The following is a 19,463-nucleotide window of genomic DNA, read 5'->3' as shown; positions in this document are numbered from 1 at the left end:
AGCAGGTGAAAGTTTGATGAGGAACAGGACATTTAAATAGTCTCAGAGTTTCCTTTCACAAATTACTAATTACAGTGGAAAAAATAGTAACTTTACAGTGTCAGGACCTGGTGTTTATCACCTTAACCAAGTATTTGATGTTAACATCACCAGTAATAGGACACATTAACATTATTTGTCTCTTGGCCGTCATGCACTGAGAAGAACATAACATCCCCTAAGAATTATGCCTGTCAAAATGCGTAGCCTCAATGTAATCATGAAGGAACGTCTGTGATAAACCCGAGCTGAGGGCATTCTATCAAGTAACTGGCCTATACCTTTAAAAAATGTCAGTATCCTAAAAGACAAAGGCTGAAGAACTGTTTCAGATTAAAGAAGACTGAAGAGGCATGACAGTAAACCTAACATATGATCCTGGGTGATCCTGGATTGGATCCTGGCCTGAGGGGGACGGTGGTAAAATTGCTATGAAGGATATTATCAAAACCTTTGAATAAAGTCCATAGATTAGATGATGATGGTGTGTCAATGTTAAATTTCCTGATTTGGATCATTGCATTATGGTTAGTAAGATAATCATTCTTAGAAATTATACACTGACATATTTAGAGCTGAAGAGACATGATGGCTGCAGTTTACTGCAGGAAAAAACATGTAAGTATATAGAAAGTATCATCAAGAAAACATGGAACAGTGTTAACAATTGGGGAACCTTGCAACTTTTTTTTTTTAAGCTTTTTATTGAGAGAAAGAGAGAGTGGGGAGAGGGGCAAAGAAAAAGGTAGAGGGAGAGAATCCTCAGGCAGAGTCCTCACTGAGCGCGGATCCCGACTCAGGCTCAATCCCAGGACCCTGAGATCGTGACCTGAGCTGAAATCAAGTCAGTTAACCAACTGAGCCACACAGGTGCCCGAATCTTGCAACTTTTTTTTTTTTTTTAAGATTTCATTTATTTGACAGAGAGAGACACGAGAGAGGGAACACAAGCAGGGGGAGTGGGAGAGGGAGAAGCAGGCTTCCCACTGAGCAGGGAGCCCGATGTGGGGCTCGATCCCAGGACCCTGGGATCATGACCTGAGCCGAAGGCAGCCGCTTAACGACTGAGCCACCCAGGCGCCCCCAAATCTTGCAACTTTTAAGATTGAAATGATTTTCTTATTTTTATTTTTTAAAGATTTTATTTATTTATTTGACAGAGAGAGAGACTCAATGAGAGAGGGAACACAAGTAGGGGGAGTGGGAGAGGTAGAAGCAGTCTTCCCCAGAGCAGAGAGTCCAATGTGGGGCTCAATCCCAGGACCCTGGGATCATGACCCTAGCTGAAGGCAGACACCCAACGACTGAGCCACCCAGGCACCCCTGAAATGATTTAAAAAAAAATTTTTTTTTTTTTTTAATCTGGCTGACTCAGTGGAGCGTGCGACTCTTGATCTTGGGGTTGTGAGTTTGAGGCCCACGTTGAGCGTAGAGATTACTCAAACTCTTAAAAAAAAAAAAAAAAGAGGAGAGCACCCTGTGGTGGCCTGGAGGGAACAAAGAGCACCAAAACATTTCTAGAAAGTAAGCATATCTGTCCTGTTCTGGTCATTTGGAGTTATATAAGGGTAAATAAGCTCTTCTATAACAATATGAAAAACCCCATAGTGGGTTTCTTAATTTTATCAACTACTAGTCAGTGGCTTTCAACCTTGCTTACACATTGGAATCACCCAAGGAAATGTAAAACAATACTAATGTTCAGGTCCCTCTACCTGAGATACCCTGATTTCACTGGTCTGGGATATGGCGTGGGTGTGCAGAGTTTTTAAAGTTCCCTGCATTTCTATGATGTGTAACCAAGATTGAGAACCATTGCTAGCTACTAGCAGTGCTTAGTAGATTTGATTAGGGGGAGAAGGAAAAAAATGTTGTATAATAATAAAGTTGTATGTATGAGATACCGTGTCTCACTTCGTGCCCTCCTTGGCTCCCACCCAGCTTCTTCTCTATTGTTTACACTTTACAAAAACATTAACCCTGCTTGTCATTCATTTGCAGGTTTTTTTTCCTGACTCTCTGAAATGGTATTTATTTCTTCTGTTAACATTTTGTGTGCTTTGATGACCAAGATACTGTCTATATTGACATAAAAAGATGTCATTTAAAAACTCCCCTAACTTGGGGCACCTGGATGGCTCAGTTGGTTAAGTAAGTGTCTGACTCTTGGTTTCGGCTCAGGTCACGATCTCAGGGTCGTGAGATTGAGCCCCGAGTCAGGCTTCACCCTCGGTGGGGAGTCTGAGATTTTCTCCCTCTTCCTCCCTCTCTCCCTCTCCCTCTAAAATAAATAAATAAATCTTTAATTAAAAAAAAAAAAAACCTCACCTAACACTTCAGACCTTCTCTTGTAATGAATCCTGGTAACCTTTTTTAATTCAGGGATTTGTAAAAGTTTAAGACCTACAGATTGACTCGTGGCTGGGTAAATACCACATTTTAAAAAATGGATAGACTGTGTTCCTTTTCCTTCCTGCAACACCCACCAGAACTGCCACTGGAACATATTCTTTAAGTTTATGCTAGAATTGGAAGAGTTTCAGTTACATCCTGTTTTGATTCTTCAGCTCCTGCTGCTATTCACAGTTCAGACTTTTGAAACCCTGCTGCTTGTCCTTTACTGTTCCTAGAAGTAAATGATGGGAACCCTAAGAGCTGGATTTGGCAACTGAGGACTTGGTGGAGAGGAGAATGACTCTAAAGGGGCCAGCTTTCCTGGCTGTGCTATTTTTGCAGTTGTTGATTAAATAAAACCGATTTTTGTAACTTTAATTGGTTTGCCTTGCTGGCACTGGATATTGACGTAACAAGCTTTTTTAGTGCTCATCTTCTGTGTTTCTTACCAGTTTCATCCTTCCCATCTGAAGGCTTTAGCAGATCACATAGTTTGCTATCCCCAGTTTCTATACTGGTGAATGAGGTCTGGTTAAAATGAACATCAAGCACAGTCATAAGCATGGTGGAAAATGAGGCAGTATTGTGGAAGAGTTTAAGGGTAGAGATGGAAGGTTGAACTGGGAGTAACCAACTTTTTCATGGGCTTAGTGGTGTATTTTCTTTTTTCTTTTAAAACCAGTTGAGGATTATTACCTTCTTTTTTTATCAGCTCCAGCTTTCTGAAGATAGGTGAGCCTGGTCCTTAAAATAGTGATGACAGCCCTGGCATTTCACAGTGCAGGGCCTGAGCACTCATTCAAGATTGTGCCTTTAGAAATGACTCTGGTTTGTATCATTCTTGAAGCTTCAAGATTACCATTTACGTTAGATCGATTGACTAGGATGGGGCCTTGAAGCCCGTCGGCTTCTTAAAGTGCTAATTAGAGCAGGGATTCTCAGCCCTGGTTGTGCATTAGAATCACTTGGAGGAACTTTAAAAAATATGAATGTAAGAGTTCTCCTTGACATGCTGATTAATTTGGTCCAGAGTAGAGCCTGAGTGTTATTATTTCTAAATACCTCCCAGGTAATATTAGTGTGTGGCCAAGGTTGGAAACCTCTGGATTCAACAGTCAGGAGACACAGTTCTAAGAGCAGCTCTGTCACTAATTCACTCTGTGATCTTTGAGCCTCAGTTCTTTATCAGTAAAGTTGAGAGTGGGTGAATGAGCTGATATATGGCATCTCTTTGGTTTGAAAACAGATTTGTGAACCTGTTTTGTGCCTACGTTTATTTTTTCCTTGGAACCTTGGAATTCTGATGGAAGATCATCATCACTCAGATGCCATTCTCCCCTCTTATAGTAGGATGTTGTGAGATTTGTTTTTTTCCCCACTCCTATACTTCCTAAGATCTGGATTTCACCATCTTCTCTGGCCATAACCTCAAAGATGGTATCGTTATCAGTGGGTCAATTAATATTCTACAGATTTGAATTGTACCTGTCCTATAATTTTTAAATTCTCTTCTTCAGTTGCTGTCCTGCCTCTGGTCAGTGGTTATGTTATTTATTACAGAGTGTAGTATTCTGCTCTAGTTTTCTGGTTCTGGGATCTCACCAATTTGTTCTCTTCTTTTGTAGGAGAAATCTTTGAATTAAAGGCCGAACTCAACAATGAAAAGAAGGAAAAGAGGAAGGAGGCTGTGAAGAAAGTGATTGCTGCCATGACTGTGGGGAAGGACGTTAGGTAAGGGTAACACTCCTGCAATTGGTCACTTAATTTTTTAATTTTTTATTTTTTTTTTAAAGATTTTATTTATTTATTTGACAGAGATAGAGAGCACAAGTAGGCAGAGTGGCAGGCAGAGGGAGGGGGAGAAGCAGACTCAGCAGGAGCCTGATGCAGGGCTCGATCCCAGGACCCCGGGATCATGACCTGAGCTGAAGGCAGACGCTTAACTGACTGAGCCACCCAGGAGCCCCAACAATTGGTCACTTTAGACCCATACCCTATTTTATGGCTTTTACTGCTTTTCGTTTTAACTGTTGTAATCGTAGAATCTGTAAGAATAAGTTTGTCCCACTGAAGGATCATGAGGAAGTGTAGTTGCTTTTACTTTAACTCTGTGACTTAAGTTTTTTTGAAAAATGAAACCAGTTTGATTTTATTGCATAGAGATCTAGCCTAAAACCTCCTGAGAGCTGGCACAGTTACAGACCTGCTGTTGAAGTAGTTTTAGAAGATGCTTGAAGTGTACTGAGAAGTAGAAACTCATACATTCTTTTAATCGGTTCAAGCTAGTGTCCTTAACTCTACAACTGTAGATTCAGTTGCTGAATTCAAGATGAAAATCAATGTTAACAAAGTCCATTTTGTCTTTTTTTCCCCCTGTAATTCCCCCAGACCATTTGGAAATAGGTACGGATTATCCACAGGCCCCTGAGGATTCGCAAGATCCTTTCTGGGGGATTTGTGAGGTCAAAGCTATCCTTATAATAATACTTGGGTATTATTTGCCTTTTTTACTGTGTTGACATTGGCACTGCAGTGCCAAACTGTAACAGTAGTCATTGTGTTCCTCACCACTACATGCTTGCAGGAGAAAAGGGCAGTTTCACGTGGGACTGTTCTTCTTGAAGCATTAAAAATTTAATTTATTAAGCCTTGAACCTTGAGTATAGGTCATTTTAATATTCCATGTGATAAAGTAGGAGTTATGCATAAAGCACTTCTGCTGCATGGCAAAGTGTGATGGTTGACTTGGAGAAAGGCCCTTGCACAATTATTTGAATTGGGAACCCCATTTTTAAGTGAAAGAATGATTGACAGACAAATTATAGTTAATCAGACTTCAGTATTTGGGAGACATTTTATCAAAAATGAACAAAGTGAACCTGTCACTTCTAGGGAAAAAATGTGACAGTAGATGTATTTTGAGCTTTAAAGTAAAAATTAGATTGTTGGAAAACTTGTATCTTGCAACATGAGCTTGACAGCTTCCCTTACTTATAGACTTTTCTGATGAGCTTGGTGGTGAAATTAATTAAAGTATTATTTACTGTTATATGATGAAATTTGTCATCATTGGGAAGATCTGCATAACTCAACCAATATTTTCCAAATGACCAGTGCATATATCACAAAATTATGCATGGGTAAAAGATCAGTCAAAATAAGTGATAAATGAATGGATTTTAATGCAGTCAAGTATTAAAAGCTTGATATGGTTTCAGATTCCACATTGCAACTAACTTTTTTTTTTTTTAAGATTTATTTTAGAGAGAGGGAGAGAGCATGCATGCGCAAGTGGGGAAGGGGTAGAGGGAGAGAATCTCAAGCAGACTCCCCACTGAGCACAGAGCCTGAGAAGGGTCTTGATTCCATGACCCTGAGATCATGACCTAAGCTGAAACCAAGAGTCAGATGCTTAACCCATTGAGCCAACCAACTGAGCTAACTAACTTTTAGGGAACTATCATTTGTGGACTGAAAAAAGAAAAAGAAAAACAAAGCATTTGTCTACCTTTAATGAATCAAAGAATATCCAGTTAATCTGAAAAAGCTGTTAAAATACTCCCTTTTCCCATTGAGATATGTGTATGATTTTCTTCTTATACTTCAATCAGAACAATATCCTACAACAGATTGAATGCAGGAGCAAATATGAAGATCCAGCTGTCTTTGCTTAAACTAGACATTAAAGAGATTTGCAAAAATGTAAAACAATGGCATCTTAATTTTTAAAAAATATAAATTTTTGCTTTAAAATATTTGTTAATATGAAATACATTTACTATTTTAAATGGATCAGTGTTTTAAAATATTTCTGTTTTAATTCCTGATACCACAAAATATCAGTAGGTATAACTCACATGAACAAAAACTCTCTGGGGAATCTCAATAATTTTTAGAGTGTGAAGGATTTCCTTAGACCAGGAGGGTGAGAGCAGTTCCCCTAGCCAGATCAGGGGCCCGGGTAGAAACGGTGGCAATTAATAACTCCGGTATCTTCTTGTGCTTCAGGTGCTGCTGCGCTGAGGTGCCTTTTGTTGGAGTTTTGTTTGTTAAAATATAAGCATTTGGCTCTTAACTTGCTGTTCTGTTACCATCTGTCTCAGAGGTTGGCGGACTTTTTCTGGGAGGGCAAGAGAGTAAATACTTTAGGCTTAGCAGGCCAAGAGGCAAAAAAAATTGAAAGTATTATAACAAGAGAGGGACCAATTTACCACGATTTGTTGATGAAACTTAAGTATATTTTTGTACTACAGATCTAATGAGAAGATTAGAATTCTTTTTGGGGGGATAACATTTTGTTTAATTGGGGTCCAAAGTTAATATTCTCTGTCATCAAATGAGTTTTAAATGTTCACCTAAAAACCATTGTTAGCTTACAGCTCATACAAAAGTAGTGGTGGGCTGTATTTGATGGACAGGCTATGGTTTTCCTACCCAGGATTGATCTAGTCACTGATGGGCTATTTTTGCCAAGGAATAAATCTGGATTGAGAGCATCGGTACTGATGAACTGGTAAAAGTCAACATACTTCATTAGTGGGGCTTTTGTGTTCTCACCAAGGTTATTTCTATATCCTAGAAAAGTTAAACCTCTTTGAGTTTCCTTTTGTATGCTTGGTAAATACTACTTGTTAATCTGTTAATTGCTGATGATTTATCTTGTGCTTATGCTGTTCCACATATTGTAATTTTATTTTTTTTTTTTAATTTTTTTTTTAAAGATTTTATTTATTTGAGAGAGAGAGACAGAGAGAGAGCACATGAGAGGGGGGAGGGTCGGGAGGGTCAGAGGGAGAAGCAGACTCCCCGCCGAGCAGGGAGCCCGATGTGGGACTCAATTCAGGGACTCCAGGATCATGACCTGAGCCGAAGGCAGTCGCTCAACCAACTGAGCCACCCAGGTTCCCCCACATATTGTAATTTTAGAAGGATAGTAGATGTCTCTTAGCCTTCATTACACTTACTATCTTGGGTTGAAGAGACCCAAAGTTTGACAAATTAGGGAATAATAAATACAGCTTTATAATTAGGTACTAGAATGTATATGTTAAAGGCAATAAGAGTTCTATAAAAGGAGAGATCCATGTAAATAGGAACAATTGAAGAACCTTCTTGGAGGAGACGGGATATGTACCGTGCCTGGATAGCTCAAAGAAGCAGAATAAATAGAGATTAGGTATTCTTATTTAACCCCAATTAAACAAAATGTTATCCCCCAAAAAAGAGTTCTAATCTTCTCATTAGATCTGTAGTACAAAAATATTATACTTAAGTTTCATCAACAAATTGTGGTAAATTGGTTTCTCTGTTGTTATATAATTACTTATATGATATTTTCAATTTTTTTGCCTCTTGGCCTGCTAAGCCTAAAGTATTTACTCTCTTCCCTCCCAGAAAAGGTCCGCCAACCTCTGAGATAGATGGTAACAGAACAGCAAATCATAAGCTCTCCTTCCAAACTAATGGTTTGGAAGCCATTCAAACTAAAGCCACTCTCCTTTGGCTTTATAAGAGAGTAGTAAATCATGAAATGACTTGAACTTGGGAAAAGTGTAAACTCCTTTTATATTTGAGGACACTCAAATTTTCATTTGTCTGAGTTTATAACATTAAGAATAAAGAAATTCTAGAAGGGAATCAGGACTCCTTAGAAAAGTGATTGGTTTCAGTTGTGAGATTAGAAATGTACCTATTAATCCTGGATAGAGCATTGTGTCTTACCAGAAAGTGAGGAAACTGGTGAAAATGCAGGATTGCATCACAGGGACTCAGAAGCTAGCTAAGTTCCCACTGGCCAAGGATAGAAGAATATGAACATTAAAAGTATAGCAACCATAGTGCTTTGAACCTGCAATTAATTGATATGTAGAATTACTGTTAATTTTTGTGTGTGATAAAGATTGTGTTTTTTAAAACAAGATTCCTAAAAATATGCCCTAAAATATGTATGAAATTATATGATGTCTAGGATTTCACTAAAAATAATCCAGAGCAGGGGCTTCTGGGTGGCTCAGTCAGTTAAATGTCCAGTTCTTGATCTCAGTTCAGGTCTTGATCTCAGGGTCGTGAGTTCAAGCCCCATGTTGGGCTCCATGTGGGGGTGGAGCCTACTTAAAAAAAAAAATTCCATAGCAATTAGATGGGATAGGGATGGGGGAAGGAAGAATGGATTGAGGATATGTGTGAAACAAGATTGGATGTGTATTAATGCTTCTTTGCAGCTGGGTGATGGATACATTGGGTTCATTATACTGCTCTGTCTACTTTTGTTAGAAAATTTTCGTAATGAAAGTTTCTTAAATCTATTTTTAGAGACTTTCTTGGGACCGGGACTATAGTTTCTTTAGAAATTCATTTCAGTGTTAATTGTTACCACTGTGGGGACATCTTTCCTTGCATCAGATCACTTTGTAAAATAAGGCCATTTCTTCGTGTTCAATCCAGTAGCTTGGCACCAACATCTATTCATTTTCCTTTTCTCTTTTCTCCTCTCTTCTCAGTTCTCTCTTTCCAGATGTAGTGAACTGTATGCAAACTGACAACCTGGAATTAAAGAAGCTTGTTTATCTCTATTTGATGAACTACGCAAAGAGTCAGCCAGACATGGCCATCATGGCTGTCAACAGCTTTGTGAAGGTAACATTTCTCCCCCCCAAGGAACTCAAGACCAGTTTCATCTACCTCAAGTAACCTTTTCAGAAATGTATCTTGATATAGTTAACGTCTGCATTGCAAATAAGCCACCTCTGTTCCAAAAGAGGACCTCTAGAGAAGTACTGGCAGTGACTAGGAGTGTTCATGTTTTTAAGCATTCTTTATGCCAGCATTCGTCCTCCAGTTCAAACCATATTGGAGAGCCTTCTGTTAGCTGGTCTCGGTGCATCCTTGCCAGATGGGAGAAGAAAGCCAGGTGAAGAAACCTCAGTGTTTTACCTTCCCAGGCTGACAAAGGTTAGGCGTATCATTGCAGTTTCAGTAACCTGGGCTTTATCTGTTTTATCTTTGGAGAAACTATGCTTATGGGTCAGAAGTAGTGGAAACTGCAGGAGTGACAACTTCTGGTTTTTTTTACTTAATAGGTCTTAACACTTGATTAATTTTTTTTTTTATTATGGAAACATATTCAAGTAGAGGAAATAGTATTATAAATTCCTAAATCCCCATCTTGTAGTTTCAGTAGTTACCAACCCATGACCAGTCTTATTTAATTTATTCTCCCCATACATGCTTTCCTAACTCCCACTCCTCTTACTGGATAATTTTAAAGCAAATCCCAAACATCATAAAGATGAAAAATCATTTCATCCTTACATTTGTCAGAATAATATCTCTTTTTTAAGATTTATTTATTTGAGAGAGAGTGTGAGTGCGTGTGCGGGGAGGGTGGGGTTGGAGGGGAGTCGGGGGCAGAATTAGAGAGTCTTAAGCAGACTCCACGCTGAGCTCGGAGCCAGACTCAGGGCTCGATTTCACAACCCTGAGATCATGACCTGACCTGAAACCAAGAGTCTGATGCTCAACCGACTGCACCACCCAGGCGCCCCAAGATCTCTTTTTTAAATATAACTACAATACCATTGTCACATCCTAAAAAAATTGACCATTAAAAAATTTCTTATTATTGAATATGCAGTCAGATTTTTTCTGTCATTAGATTTGATAGACATAAAATAATGAGATTGTTCCTATTAATATGTATCTTTTTTTACTAGTGTTTTTTCTGTCAGAAATTTAGTCTCCATTAAAAAACAAAAACAGCATTTCTAAAATTAGCTTCTATTAGTCTGTTTTGAAAAATAAACAATATGCTTTCTTCTCATGGAATTTTTGTTCTCTTCCTATGTTTAGCTGCATAGTACAGAATCAGAGAGAACACAACATTTCATTTTTTTTTTTTTTTTTAAGATTTTATTTATTTATTTGACAGAGAGACAGAGACAGCGAGAGAGGGAACACAAGCAGGGGGAGTGGGAGAGGGAGAAGCAGGCTTCCCGCCGAGCAGGCAGCCTGATGTGGGGCTCGATCCCAGGACCCTGGGATCATGACCTGAGCTGGAGGCAGACGCTTAACGACTAGGCTGCCCAGGTGCCCCCTTTTTTTTTTCTTTTTTAAGATTTTATTTATTTGACAGAGAGAGACACAGCAAGAGAGGGAACACAAGCAGGGGGAGTGGGAGAGGGAGAAGGGCCTCCCGTGGAGCAGGGACCCCGATGCGGGGCTCGATCCCAGGACCCCAGGATCATGACCTGAGCCGAAGGCAGACGCTTAATGACTGAGCTACCCAGGCGCCCCACGACATTTCTTTCTTTCTGTGTGGTGGTTCAAAGATGGACTACATCATTGGAAAGATAATTTAGTTTATGTTTTTTGGAAGTTAGCATGTACATAGGTTTATAATGTTTAAAGAAATTTTTTAATGTAGGGCAATATAAGGAGTGTTCTCTTTGTACTGTATTTGGAAGCATTTGCTAATAAAGGAGAGTGTTCGGGTGCCTGGCTGGCTTAGTTGGTAGAGTATGTGACACTTGATCTTGGGGTGATGAGTTTGAGCCCCATGTTGGGTGTAGAGATTATTTTAAAATAAATAAACCCCTCATTTAAAAAAAAAAAAAAAAAAAGGAGAATGTATCTCAGAGGGCCCTCTCTGCTGCTTAACTCTAGGAACTTAGGTCAGGCCTAAACCAGTTTCTGTTTTCCTTTGCTTTCTTGGCTGTAGGCCCCAGAAAGTCCAGCCCTCTTTTCTCTCTGCTTGGTATTTGCAGGCTGACTCTGGAGTAGGACACATCTTTCCAATTCCTCATTTTTTCCCTGTTGTTAAGGCATGTTCACTAATGGCCACGGGGATGGTGATACCAGCTTACCACGCTTCTGCCTAGTCCTGGAATGAATCCTGCTGCACATTTCTTCATTGTGTTTGTAAAACAGTTCAATGAATTCCTAACCTAAGCTCTTAAATAGGCAACTAAGATTTGTACTTAGGAAACAGTAGCATGGGAGATGAGTGTTCTGATGTAGAATATAACTGGAAGCTTACATTAAGGAAATATTCTTTTGTGGCTTATAGAAACTAGACTGTTTACTTTTAGTCACCATGTGCACCTGTAGTTGTCAATGATTCATTCTTTCTTTCTTTTCTTTTTTTTTTTTTTTAGGACTGTGAAGATCCCAATCCTCTAATTCGGGCCTTAGCAGTCAGGACCATGGGGTGCATCCGGGTGGACAAGATTACAGAATATCTCTGTGAGCCTCTCCGCAAGTGCTTGAAGGATGAAGATCCCTATGTTCGGAAAACAGCAGCAGTCTGTGTGGCAAAACTCCATGATATCAATGCCCAAATGGTAGAAGATCAGGGATTTCTGGATTCTCTGCGGGATCTCATAGCAGATTCAAATCCAATGGTAATAAGCTTCTGCTTTTATAAAGAGAGCAGTACTTACAATGGGTTCCTTTAAAAAGCATGTTTAAAACAAATGTTTGGGGCATTGAAACATAGGTTAGCTATGAGAAACATGAATTCTGTGTGTTCTCACACAGTATATGTTTTCTGAAATGAAAACCAAGTACTAAAATACAAGGGTCTTAAAGCAAACCTTTGTATCATACCTACCCCTGTATTTGCTCAGAAACTGGTTCTTTCATCATTTTTTAAGAGGGTTTTACCTTGGGGGCGCCTGGGTGGCTCAGTCAGTTAAGCGACTGCCTTCGGCTCAGGTCATGATCCTGGAGTCCCGGGATCGAGCCCCGCATCGGGCTCCCTGCTCAGCGGGGAGCCTGCTTCTCCCTCTGACCCTCCCCCTCTCATGCTCTCTCTCTATCTCATTCTCTCTCTCAAATTAATAAATAAAATCTTTAAAAAAAAAAAAAAGAGGGTTTTACCTTAAATTTATATCAGTTTTTAAAAGATTATTTCTTTAGATGTTTGTGGTCTTTTCTGGTAGTGTGGGAATAGAAACCAAGTTATATTTATTGCCTGATTATTGTAATGCATTCTTCTTCAGGAAAATTCTAGGACAAAATTCTTTTTGCCAACTTACATTCTAAATGTTTGGCAGCTAGAACATAATACCGTAAAGTTTGGGGGCCTTTTATTTCTCTTATTAATATTTTTACCTTTGTCCATATAATGAAGGGGAGAAAGTGTTATGTTGACTGTGCTAGTAACTGGAGCTCATTTGAATGGAGTGATTGATCACTAGGTACCATTATTGAGAAGATGGAGGAATATGGCCACTTTTTCTCCCCTTTTTGCCTAATGCATTGTTTACTTGGAGGTGAATAACTTTGAGTTAATCAGTGGATCACCTCTGAATACTTTCTTTGTTGAACTTTTTGAAATAGAGTTGGAATTTGCCTTGAAATAGACATTGTCTCACTTGCGAATCATGTGCTCAGATCTCTGCTTTGATATTTAATTTGGTTCATCTTATTCTTTGAGTAGCCTTGGCTTCTGTTTATTATCCTTCAAGTTTAGTATCAAGGTCAAAGGATGAAGCAAGCCACATTTTTTTTTTAAGGTGCTATCGTACTACCATCAGGAATCTTGTAGCTACCTTCTAGGCACAGAAACTGGTGTGGGTGTGTATGTGCTGAAACCATGACTTCTTATAGGTATCACCACCAGTATTAGAAGATTCAACCTTTCCTTTTTTTTCCCTCCAGTAGGACGATGTGGCACCTTTTTTTTTCTTTTAATTCCATAAAGAAAGAAAGTTATAAGGCATTAGTATCTATTTTATAGAATGTTTAACTGGTCCCAAGTTGTGTTTTGGTGTTGCTTTTGAGTCACTGTTACCCTGAGCACCTGTCTTTGAAATTTTCTACTTAAGGACAAATGAGAAGATTAGAATTTGGGCTCCATGCTCCAGGTTTCAGGCTTCCAGGTGAATGGGATATCATGCACTCAGATACTCAGTGGGGCTAAGAATGTGGAGTTAGAGGTGAAAATGAGTTCTAACTCATAGGTAATTCCAGTTTGGGGAGAAAAAGGCATTTTTATACCAATGTAAATTCTTCAAAATAGAACCTATAAAATTAGATGGTCAGGGATAGGGGCTATCTGATGGTTTAGTAAAGAGTTTTTTTGTTTTGTTGTTTGTTGTACCCAAGCGCTTAGATTTTTTTCCAGATCAGTTGAGAGGATGACACGATCTGGAACAAGCCTAATTTGACTTATTTTAAGTTTTCATTGTGGAGGAGGGGCTGGTTTTTGTCCAGCCCACCATACTCTCAAGTAATATATGTAATTATACATAATATTTATTTATTTATACTTTTTATTGGAATTTTCAAACATATTCAGAATTAGAGTTACTGAATGAAAACAGTAGATAAATAAAATGAACCCATTTACCATCACCAGATTCAATCATTATCAACACGTGCCAGTCTTGTTTTTAGCTGTTTTCTCCCACGCCATACCTACATATACGGAATTTAAACAGGCAATACGTCAGTGGGTCTCTTTGAATGTCATATAACATTATAATAAACTATAATGCTCTTAAAATTTCTTTTTTTTTTAAAGATATTTTTATTTATTTGACAGATAGAGACACAGCAAGAGAGGGAACACAAGCAGGGGGAGTGGGAGAGAGAGAAGCAGGCTTCCCACGGAGCAGGGAGCCCGAAGTGGGGCTCGACCCCAGGACCCTGGGATCACGACCTGAGCTGAAGGCAGATGCTTAACGACTGAGCCACCCAGGCGCCCTGGTCTTAAAATTTCTTAGCCTGTTTTTACACAACAAATCAGGAGGTGATTTGGAGGGACTTTCACAGTTATCTTTGAGAAAACTTTTAGAGAAAATTTAAGGTTAATTGGTAGATTTTGAGAAACTGTTTCAGGAATGACTGTTGTTTTACTGTCTTTATTGCCGATTTTCCTAGAGCAGGTACCAGCATTAATTATCTTTGGACCTATTGCCCTCTAAGTAGAAAATCTTTCTGATTCTTGTCAGATTTCTCAGTAGCAGAACTTTTCCCTGATACTGTTCAACTGAGTACTAACAAGGCACACAGGGTGCAAAATTTAAGGTGGTACTCACATTCAGGTGTCAACTCTGTACCCGCACAAGCCTGAAAGTGGGGTGCCTCCTTAGATTTGTGCCTTGCTTGCCCTACTCTTATCCTGGACTTACATTCAAATCAGTTTTTTGAACTCTTCATGCTTGTTCTAGCGAAGAACTGAAAAGCTTGGATTAAGATAGCCAGCAGACATACACGCCTACTTTTGATCTTGAACCCATACTTTTCATCTCAAACCGTATGTCCTGCTTTTTACCAAAAATGTTAGAACTAACATTTAGACCACTGATTTTCTTTTTTTGTCAGCTGGGTCAGATACTGTTGATAGGGAACAGAGGAGTGCATGAATTAAAGTGTAGTAGCTCAAACACCTAAGAAGTTCCTAAGGCTTATGATGACCATGTGTCATTAGGAAAAAGGGAATTTAAATTTAATTGCATTCTATGCCAGATAGATGCTTTTAGTTACAATATATTACTTAGTTCTCATATCTTCCCAGTGAAGCAGAGGTTATTACATATTAGAGATCAAGGTTTTCCCAAAGTCAGACAGCTAGTGGTAATGTAGTCAGGGTTCTAACCTAGTTCTGAGTTCCAATACCCATTACTGGTCACTGCCTTCACGGATGTGTATATACGATAGGATTAAGTGTGTATATTCACACATACACATTTAGAACTCTTTGATTTTCTCAAAATGGTTAAAATTTTGAACATATGAAGGCCTTTAATGATCTGTTTTACTATGGAAATCCTCTCAATCCTCTTACTCTGATGATGGGTAGGAGTCCTCTTTACTGCTCTTGAGGAGTAATTTTGTTCCACTTTTTCAGAAGTTGTTCCACATGGTGGCAGCATTGCACCAGCAAATATTAGAATCTCTTGCAGAACAAACGACCGTTTCCGGGGGTTCTGCCTTAGGAATTTTCTTATGGCTCACTTCAGAAGGGCATCCTAGCTGTGAGAGCACAGGAACACCTACAGAAGTGACTTTGAAATCTGAGAGGAAAATGTTTATCAAGATCTACATACTTTTGGGGTTATGTGGATCTCAGGCTGGTTCTTGGGGGTAGTGTACCTTGCTGCCAGTAAGAGAACTTTAGTATGTTTTCATTCCCCTTTGTGGGGGGGGAGCGGGGGGGGCAGTTCACACCTCGTTTTCCTGCAGTTATGCCATTTATACCAGTTAGAGCAGTCTTTCAGTGGAATACTATTTGAAAGAGAAAAGATAAACTTTGAAGTAGAAAAAATTCTCTGTTAAATTCTAGCTCAACTTCCCTGGGTTGTTTCCTCTTCTGTTTAATGAGGGGAACCATCGTAGACAGGTGTTGGGAGTATTTATTGAGCTGTTGCATAAAAAAGCATGTATTCAAGTACTCGGCTTACAGGAGCTCACGAGAGTGATGGCTGCTGATCCTGTAATCATGAAGTAGACACTAGGCTACAATATTAAATTAAAATGCCCCGATTCCTTTGATAGCTGTATAAACTTATATAGTACAGTCTTTTCTGAGAGAATTAGAGCCAAACTTATTTTCAGATGCAGATTTTATTATTTGTTATTTCGAAAGTAAACCTGTATTCAGAATGAGGAACCACTTTGGAGCTTCAGGAAGATAGCTCCCATGATTTCTTCACAGATGTCAGAATTTTTAAAATTTCCACTAAGTGTATGTTTACGAGAAAAAAAAAAGTGCTTTTGAGCGATAGTGACTATTCTGTAGCTTTTTCCCTCTGAGGCTTTTGAGGTATTCTGACTTCAGTTAACATGTTCATGCTAGAGTCTGCCACTCCAGAGACTTTCTCAACAGCCCTCACTGAGCCGTGTTTGCTTTTGGGGTTTGTGAACTCTTCTCCTGAGTCCTGTTGGCTTAGGGACTTTATCCCTTTGATCTCTGTCTTCCAAGCCTTCTCAGTTCTGCTTCCATCACTCAGAGCTGCCCCCAGGAAGCCCTCTTGCACTGCTCTGCACCTGTCTGCCGAAGCACAAAGTACTAAATAAGTAAAAAACCTGTTTCTGTTTGCTGAGTGTTCTGGACAAGGAGTATGGTTTCAGAATTGCCTCAGCTTGACCCATAATAGCCTTTAGCAAAGGTTCTAGTTAAAACCGCCAGCTTCTTTTGATTGGAACTTATTCTAGAAAGCTGTTTTATGAAAAATAACCTCTTCTCAGAAAAAGTGTATACTTTAACTGTGTGCTAGCCAGCTGTGGGTTTGTAACCCTCCTGGGAGCTTCCCTGGTGTAATCTGAAACCAGCCCCTTTTATGCGGAGGGCAGAGAGAGACCAAAGAAAGAAGCAGGCTACTCCAGGTTGGTAGGTGGCAGTTCTAATAAGCAAAGAGAGCTTACATACAAGGCTTGCGTTGGGCAAAAGCAAGACAGCATGGATCCCCACCACCTGCCTGCCAAATCTTAAAAGTTTATAAAGAGGCCTTCACTGGGTTCAGTCACATATACCAGGTGAAAGACAAGCAGAACCCCATTCCAAGGACAGGCATAGGATGAGAAGCCTTCAAGGCACGGGCCGGGTTCCAGCTCACAGGTTTGTTGGCAGTCACGTCTTTTCGGTGACCATCCCCAACACCAGCATGTAGAAGCAGCGTGGTATCATGGCAGTCGTTCTCAATGGGGAGCGATTTTGCTCCCCAGGGGTGTTCGACAATATGTGGGAACACTTTTGGTTGTCACAACTAATGGGAGAGGTGCTACTGGCATCTAGTAGGTAGAGTCCAGAGATACTTTAAACATCCTACAGTGTATGGGGCAACCCCTTACGACAAACAGTTATCCATCCCCAAGGCCAGTAGTGCTAAATTGCAAGAATTTGGATTATGGAGCTAGTATGTGGCCTTGAGGGCCAGAGTGGCAGCTGTTGTGAGTCCGGGTGTGCTGCTCACTAGAAACGTGGCCTTGAGCAAGTTATTTAAAATGAGCTTCAGTTTCCTCATCTGTAAAATGAATGTAATAATGCCTACTTTACTTGATTATTTTTGAGTATGAAGAGTAATTTAAAAATTTAATGCCTGATATTTGGTAAATGCTTAATAATATTGAGGAACAGAGCTAACATTGCGTACTTTCTGATCATTATAGTTTTCATTTAGGCCTTAGAAACTTGTGTTGTGGTTTGTTGTCAATCTGAGATGATATGTATTGAAAAACTCAAGTCTCTAGATCATTTCGTAAATGCAGGGATTTTTATCCGAATATAAATGATGTCCTTGTGGGCTATGTTAAATTTTCTATTAAAGATAGGCCTAGAACACATAGAAAAACATAATGACCTCATTTAATTTAGTATTTTATATGATTTCTCTTATCTCTCAATGTATATTAGTTAAGTAGGAGAGTTTTAAAGTAAACTTTCATACATAAGTGAAATTAGACATGGATAATGCTCTTTATGCCAGAAGTCCATAAAGGAGTTCTAGAGCTGGTAGAATTTTAGGCGTGTGTGGGAGTGTCAGTATGTGGTAGGCACTTAATAACAGTAATGCGGGAGGTAATATATTCAGTCTGTCTGGGTTCCCCCAAGTGAGTAATGTTATATTTGGTACTAAAAGAGGATCCGCCGTTAATTTCTGCAGGGATGGAGTAAGTAGAATCATTGAAGGCTGCTTTGATATAAGGCTGACTGCCCAGCTCTTGAATTTCCCACCGGTTGATCTGAATTCTTTTGTGTCTCTGCTTACTGGAGAAGCAGATGTTTTTGTTTTCCTTTATAATAAACTCTGGAAATCTTTCTGTGATTCTCACTTCTTTTAAAAAATTCATTATCAGTTTTTGTGTCAACTGTTACCAACTTAGAGTTTGTTTTTTTTAATCTCATTTGGGGGGAATAACTCTAGCTTTACAGAAAAGTTGCAAAGATAGTACAGAGAGTTCTCATATATTCTTCACTCAGTTTCACTTAATGTTAACATCTTATATAACCATGGCACATTTGTCAAAACTAAGAAATTAGCATTGGTACATTATTAACTAAAGTACAGATTTTATTTGAATTTCACCTGTTTCAACACAAATGTCCTTTTGCTATTCTAGGATTCAATCCAAAATACCAAATTGCATTTAATCACTTCTTTTTATAAAGAGTTGACTCACTCTTTTTGAAAAGTATCTCAAAAACAGAAAAGTGCTTTGTAATTATAAAATGTTACTTTACCCCCCCCCAATACTATATAGCATAGTGGTTAAAACTCAGACTCTGGAGCCAAAAAGACTTGGGTTTATGTCCTGGTTCTGTCATTTCTTTCTTTTTCTTGTTTTTTTTAATTTTAAAAGATTATTTATTTATTTGAGAGAGAGAGAGAAACAGCATGAGAGGGAAGAGGGTCAGAGGGGGAAGCAGGCTCCCCGCTGAGCCAGGAGCCCGATGTGGGACTCGATTCCAGAACTCCGGGATCATGACCTGAGCCGAAGGCAGTTGCTTAACGAACTGAGCCACCCAGGTGGCCCTGGTTCTGTCATTTCTTAGCTCCCTAAACTTCTTAGTATCCTCATCTACAGAGTGAAGGTAATAAATAATACTTCTATTGTAGGATTGTTGTGAACATTGAAGGATAGAGGGCTTGCAAAGCACTTAATCTTTTTTTTTTAATTTGTTTACATATTTATTTTATCATGTTATGTTAATCACCATACATTACATCATTAGTTTTTGATGTAGTGTTCCATGATTCATTGTTTGCATATAACACTCAGTGCTCCATTCAATACGTGCCCTCTTTAATACCCATCACCAGGCTGACCTATCCCCCCACCCCCTTCCCTCTAGAACCCTCAGTTTGTTTCTCAGAGTCCATAGTCTCTCATGGTTCGTCACCCCCTCCAATTTCCCCCCCTTCATTTTTCCCTTCCTACTATCTTCTTTCTTTCTTTTTTTTTTTTTTAACATATAATATATTATTTGTTTCAGAGGTACAGGTCTGTGATTCAATAGTCTTACACAATTCACAGTGCTCACCATAGCACATACCCTCCCCAATGTCTATCACCCAGCCACCCCG

The 19,463-nt window shown here is 39.2% G+C and overlaps 1 protein-coding gene across 3 annotated transcripts in view; it reads left to right on the top strand.

Moving 5' to 3' along the window:
* Nucleotides 1-19,463, top strand: part of AP2B1 (adaptor related protein complex 2 subunit beta 1) — a 125,593-nt gene that overhangs the window by 8,526 nt on the left and 97,604 nt on the right. For all 3 annotated transcript variants that reach the window (XM_032429313.1, XM_032429311.1, XM_032429312.1), the window contains exons 3-5: nucleotides 4,059-4,164; nucleotides 8,934-9,069; nucleotides 11,586-11,831. In XM_032429313.1, coding sequence (XP_032285204.1) covers nucleotides 4,059-4,164; nucleotides 8,934-9,069; nucleotides 11,586-11,831 — 488 coding nt within the window. The remainder of the gene's footprint in view (nucleotides 1-4,058; nucleotides 4,165-8,933; nucleotides 9,070-11,585; nucleotides 11,832-19,463) is intronic.

This window comes from Phoca vitulina, unplaced genomic scaffold, assembly GCF_004348235.1.
Source record: "Phoca vitulina isolate PV1807 unplaced genomic scaffold, GSC_HSeal_1.0 scaffold40, whole genome shotgun sequence".
NCBI classification, from domain to species: Eukaryota; Metazoa; Chordata; class Mammalia; order Carnivora; family Phocidae; genus Phoca; species Phoca vitulina.
The sequence above is the reverse complement of the archived record's forward strand: the minus strand, read 5'-3'. Positions and strand labels throughout refer to the sequence as shown.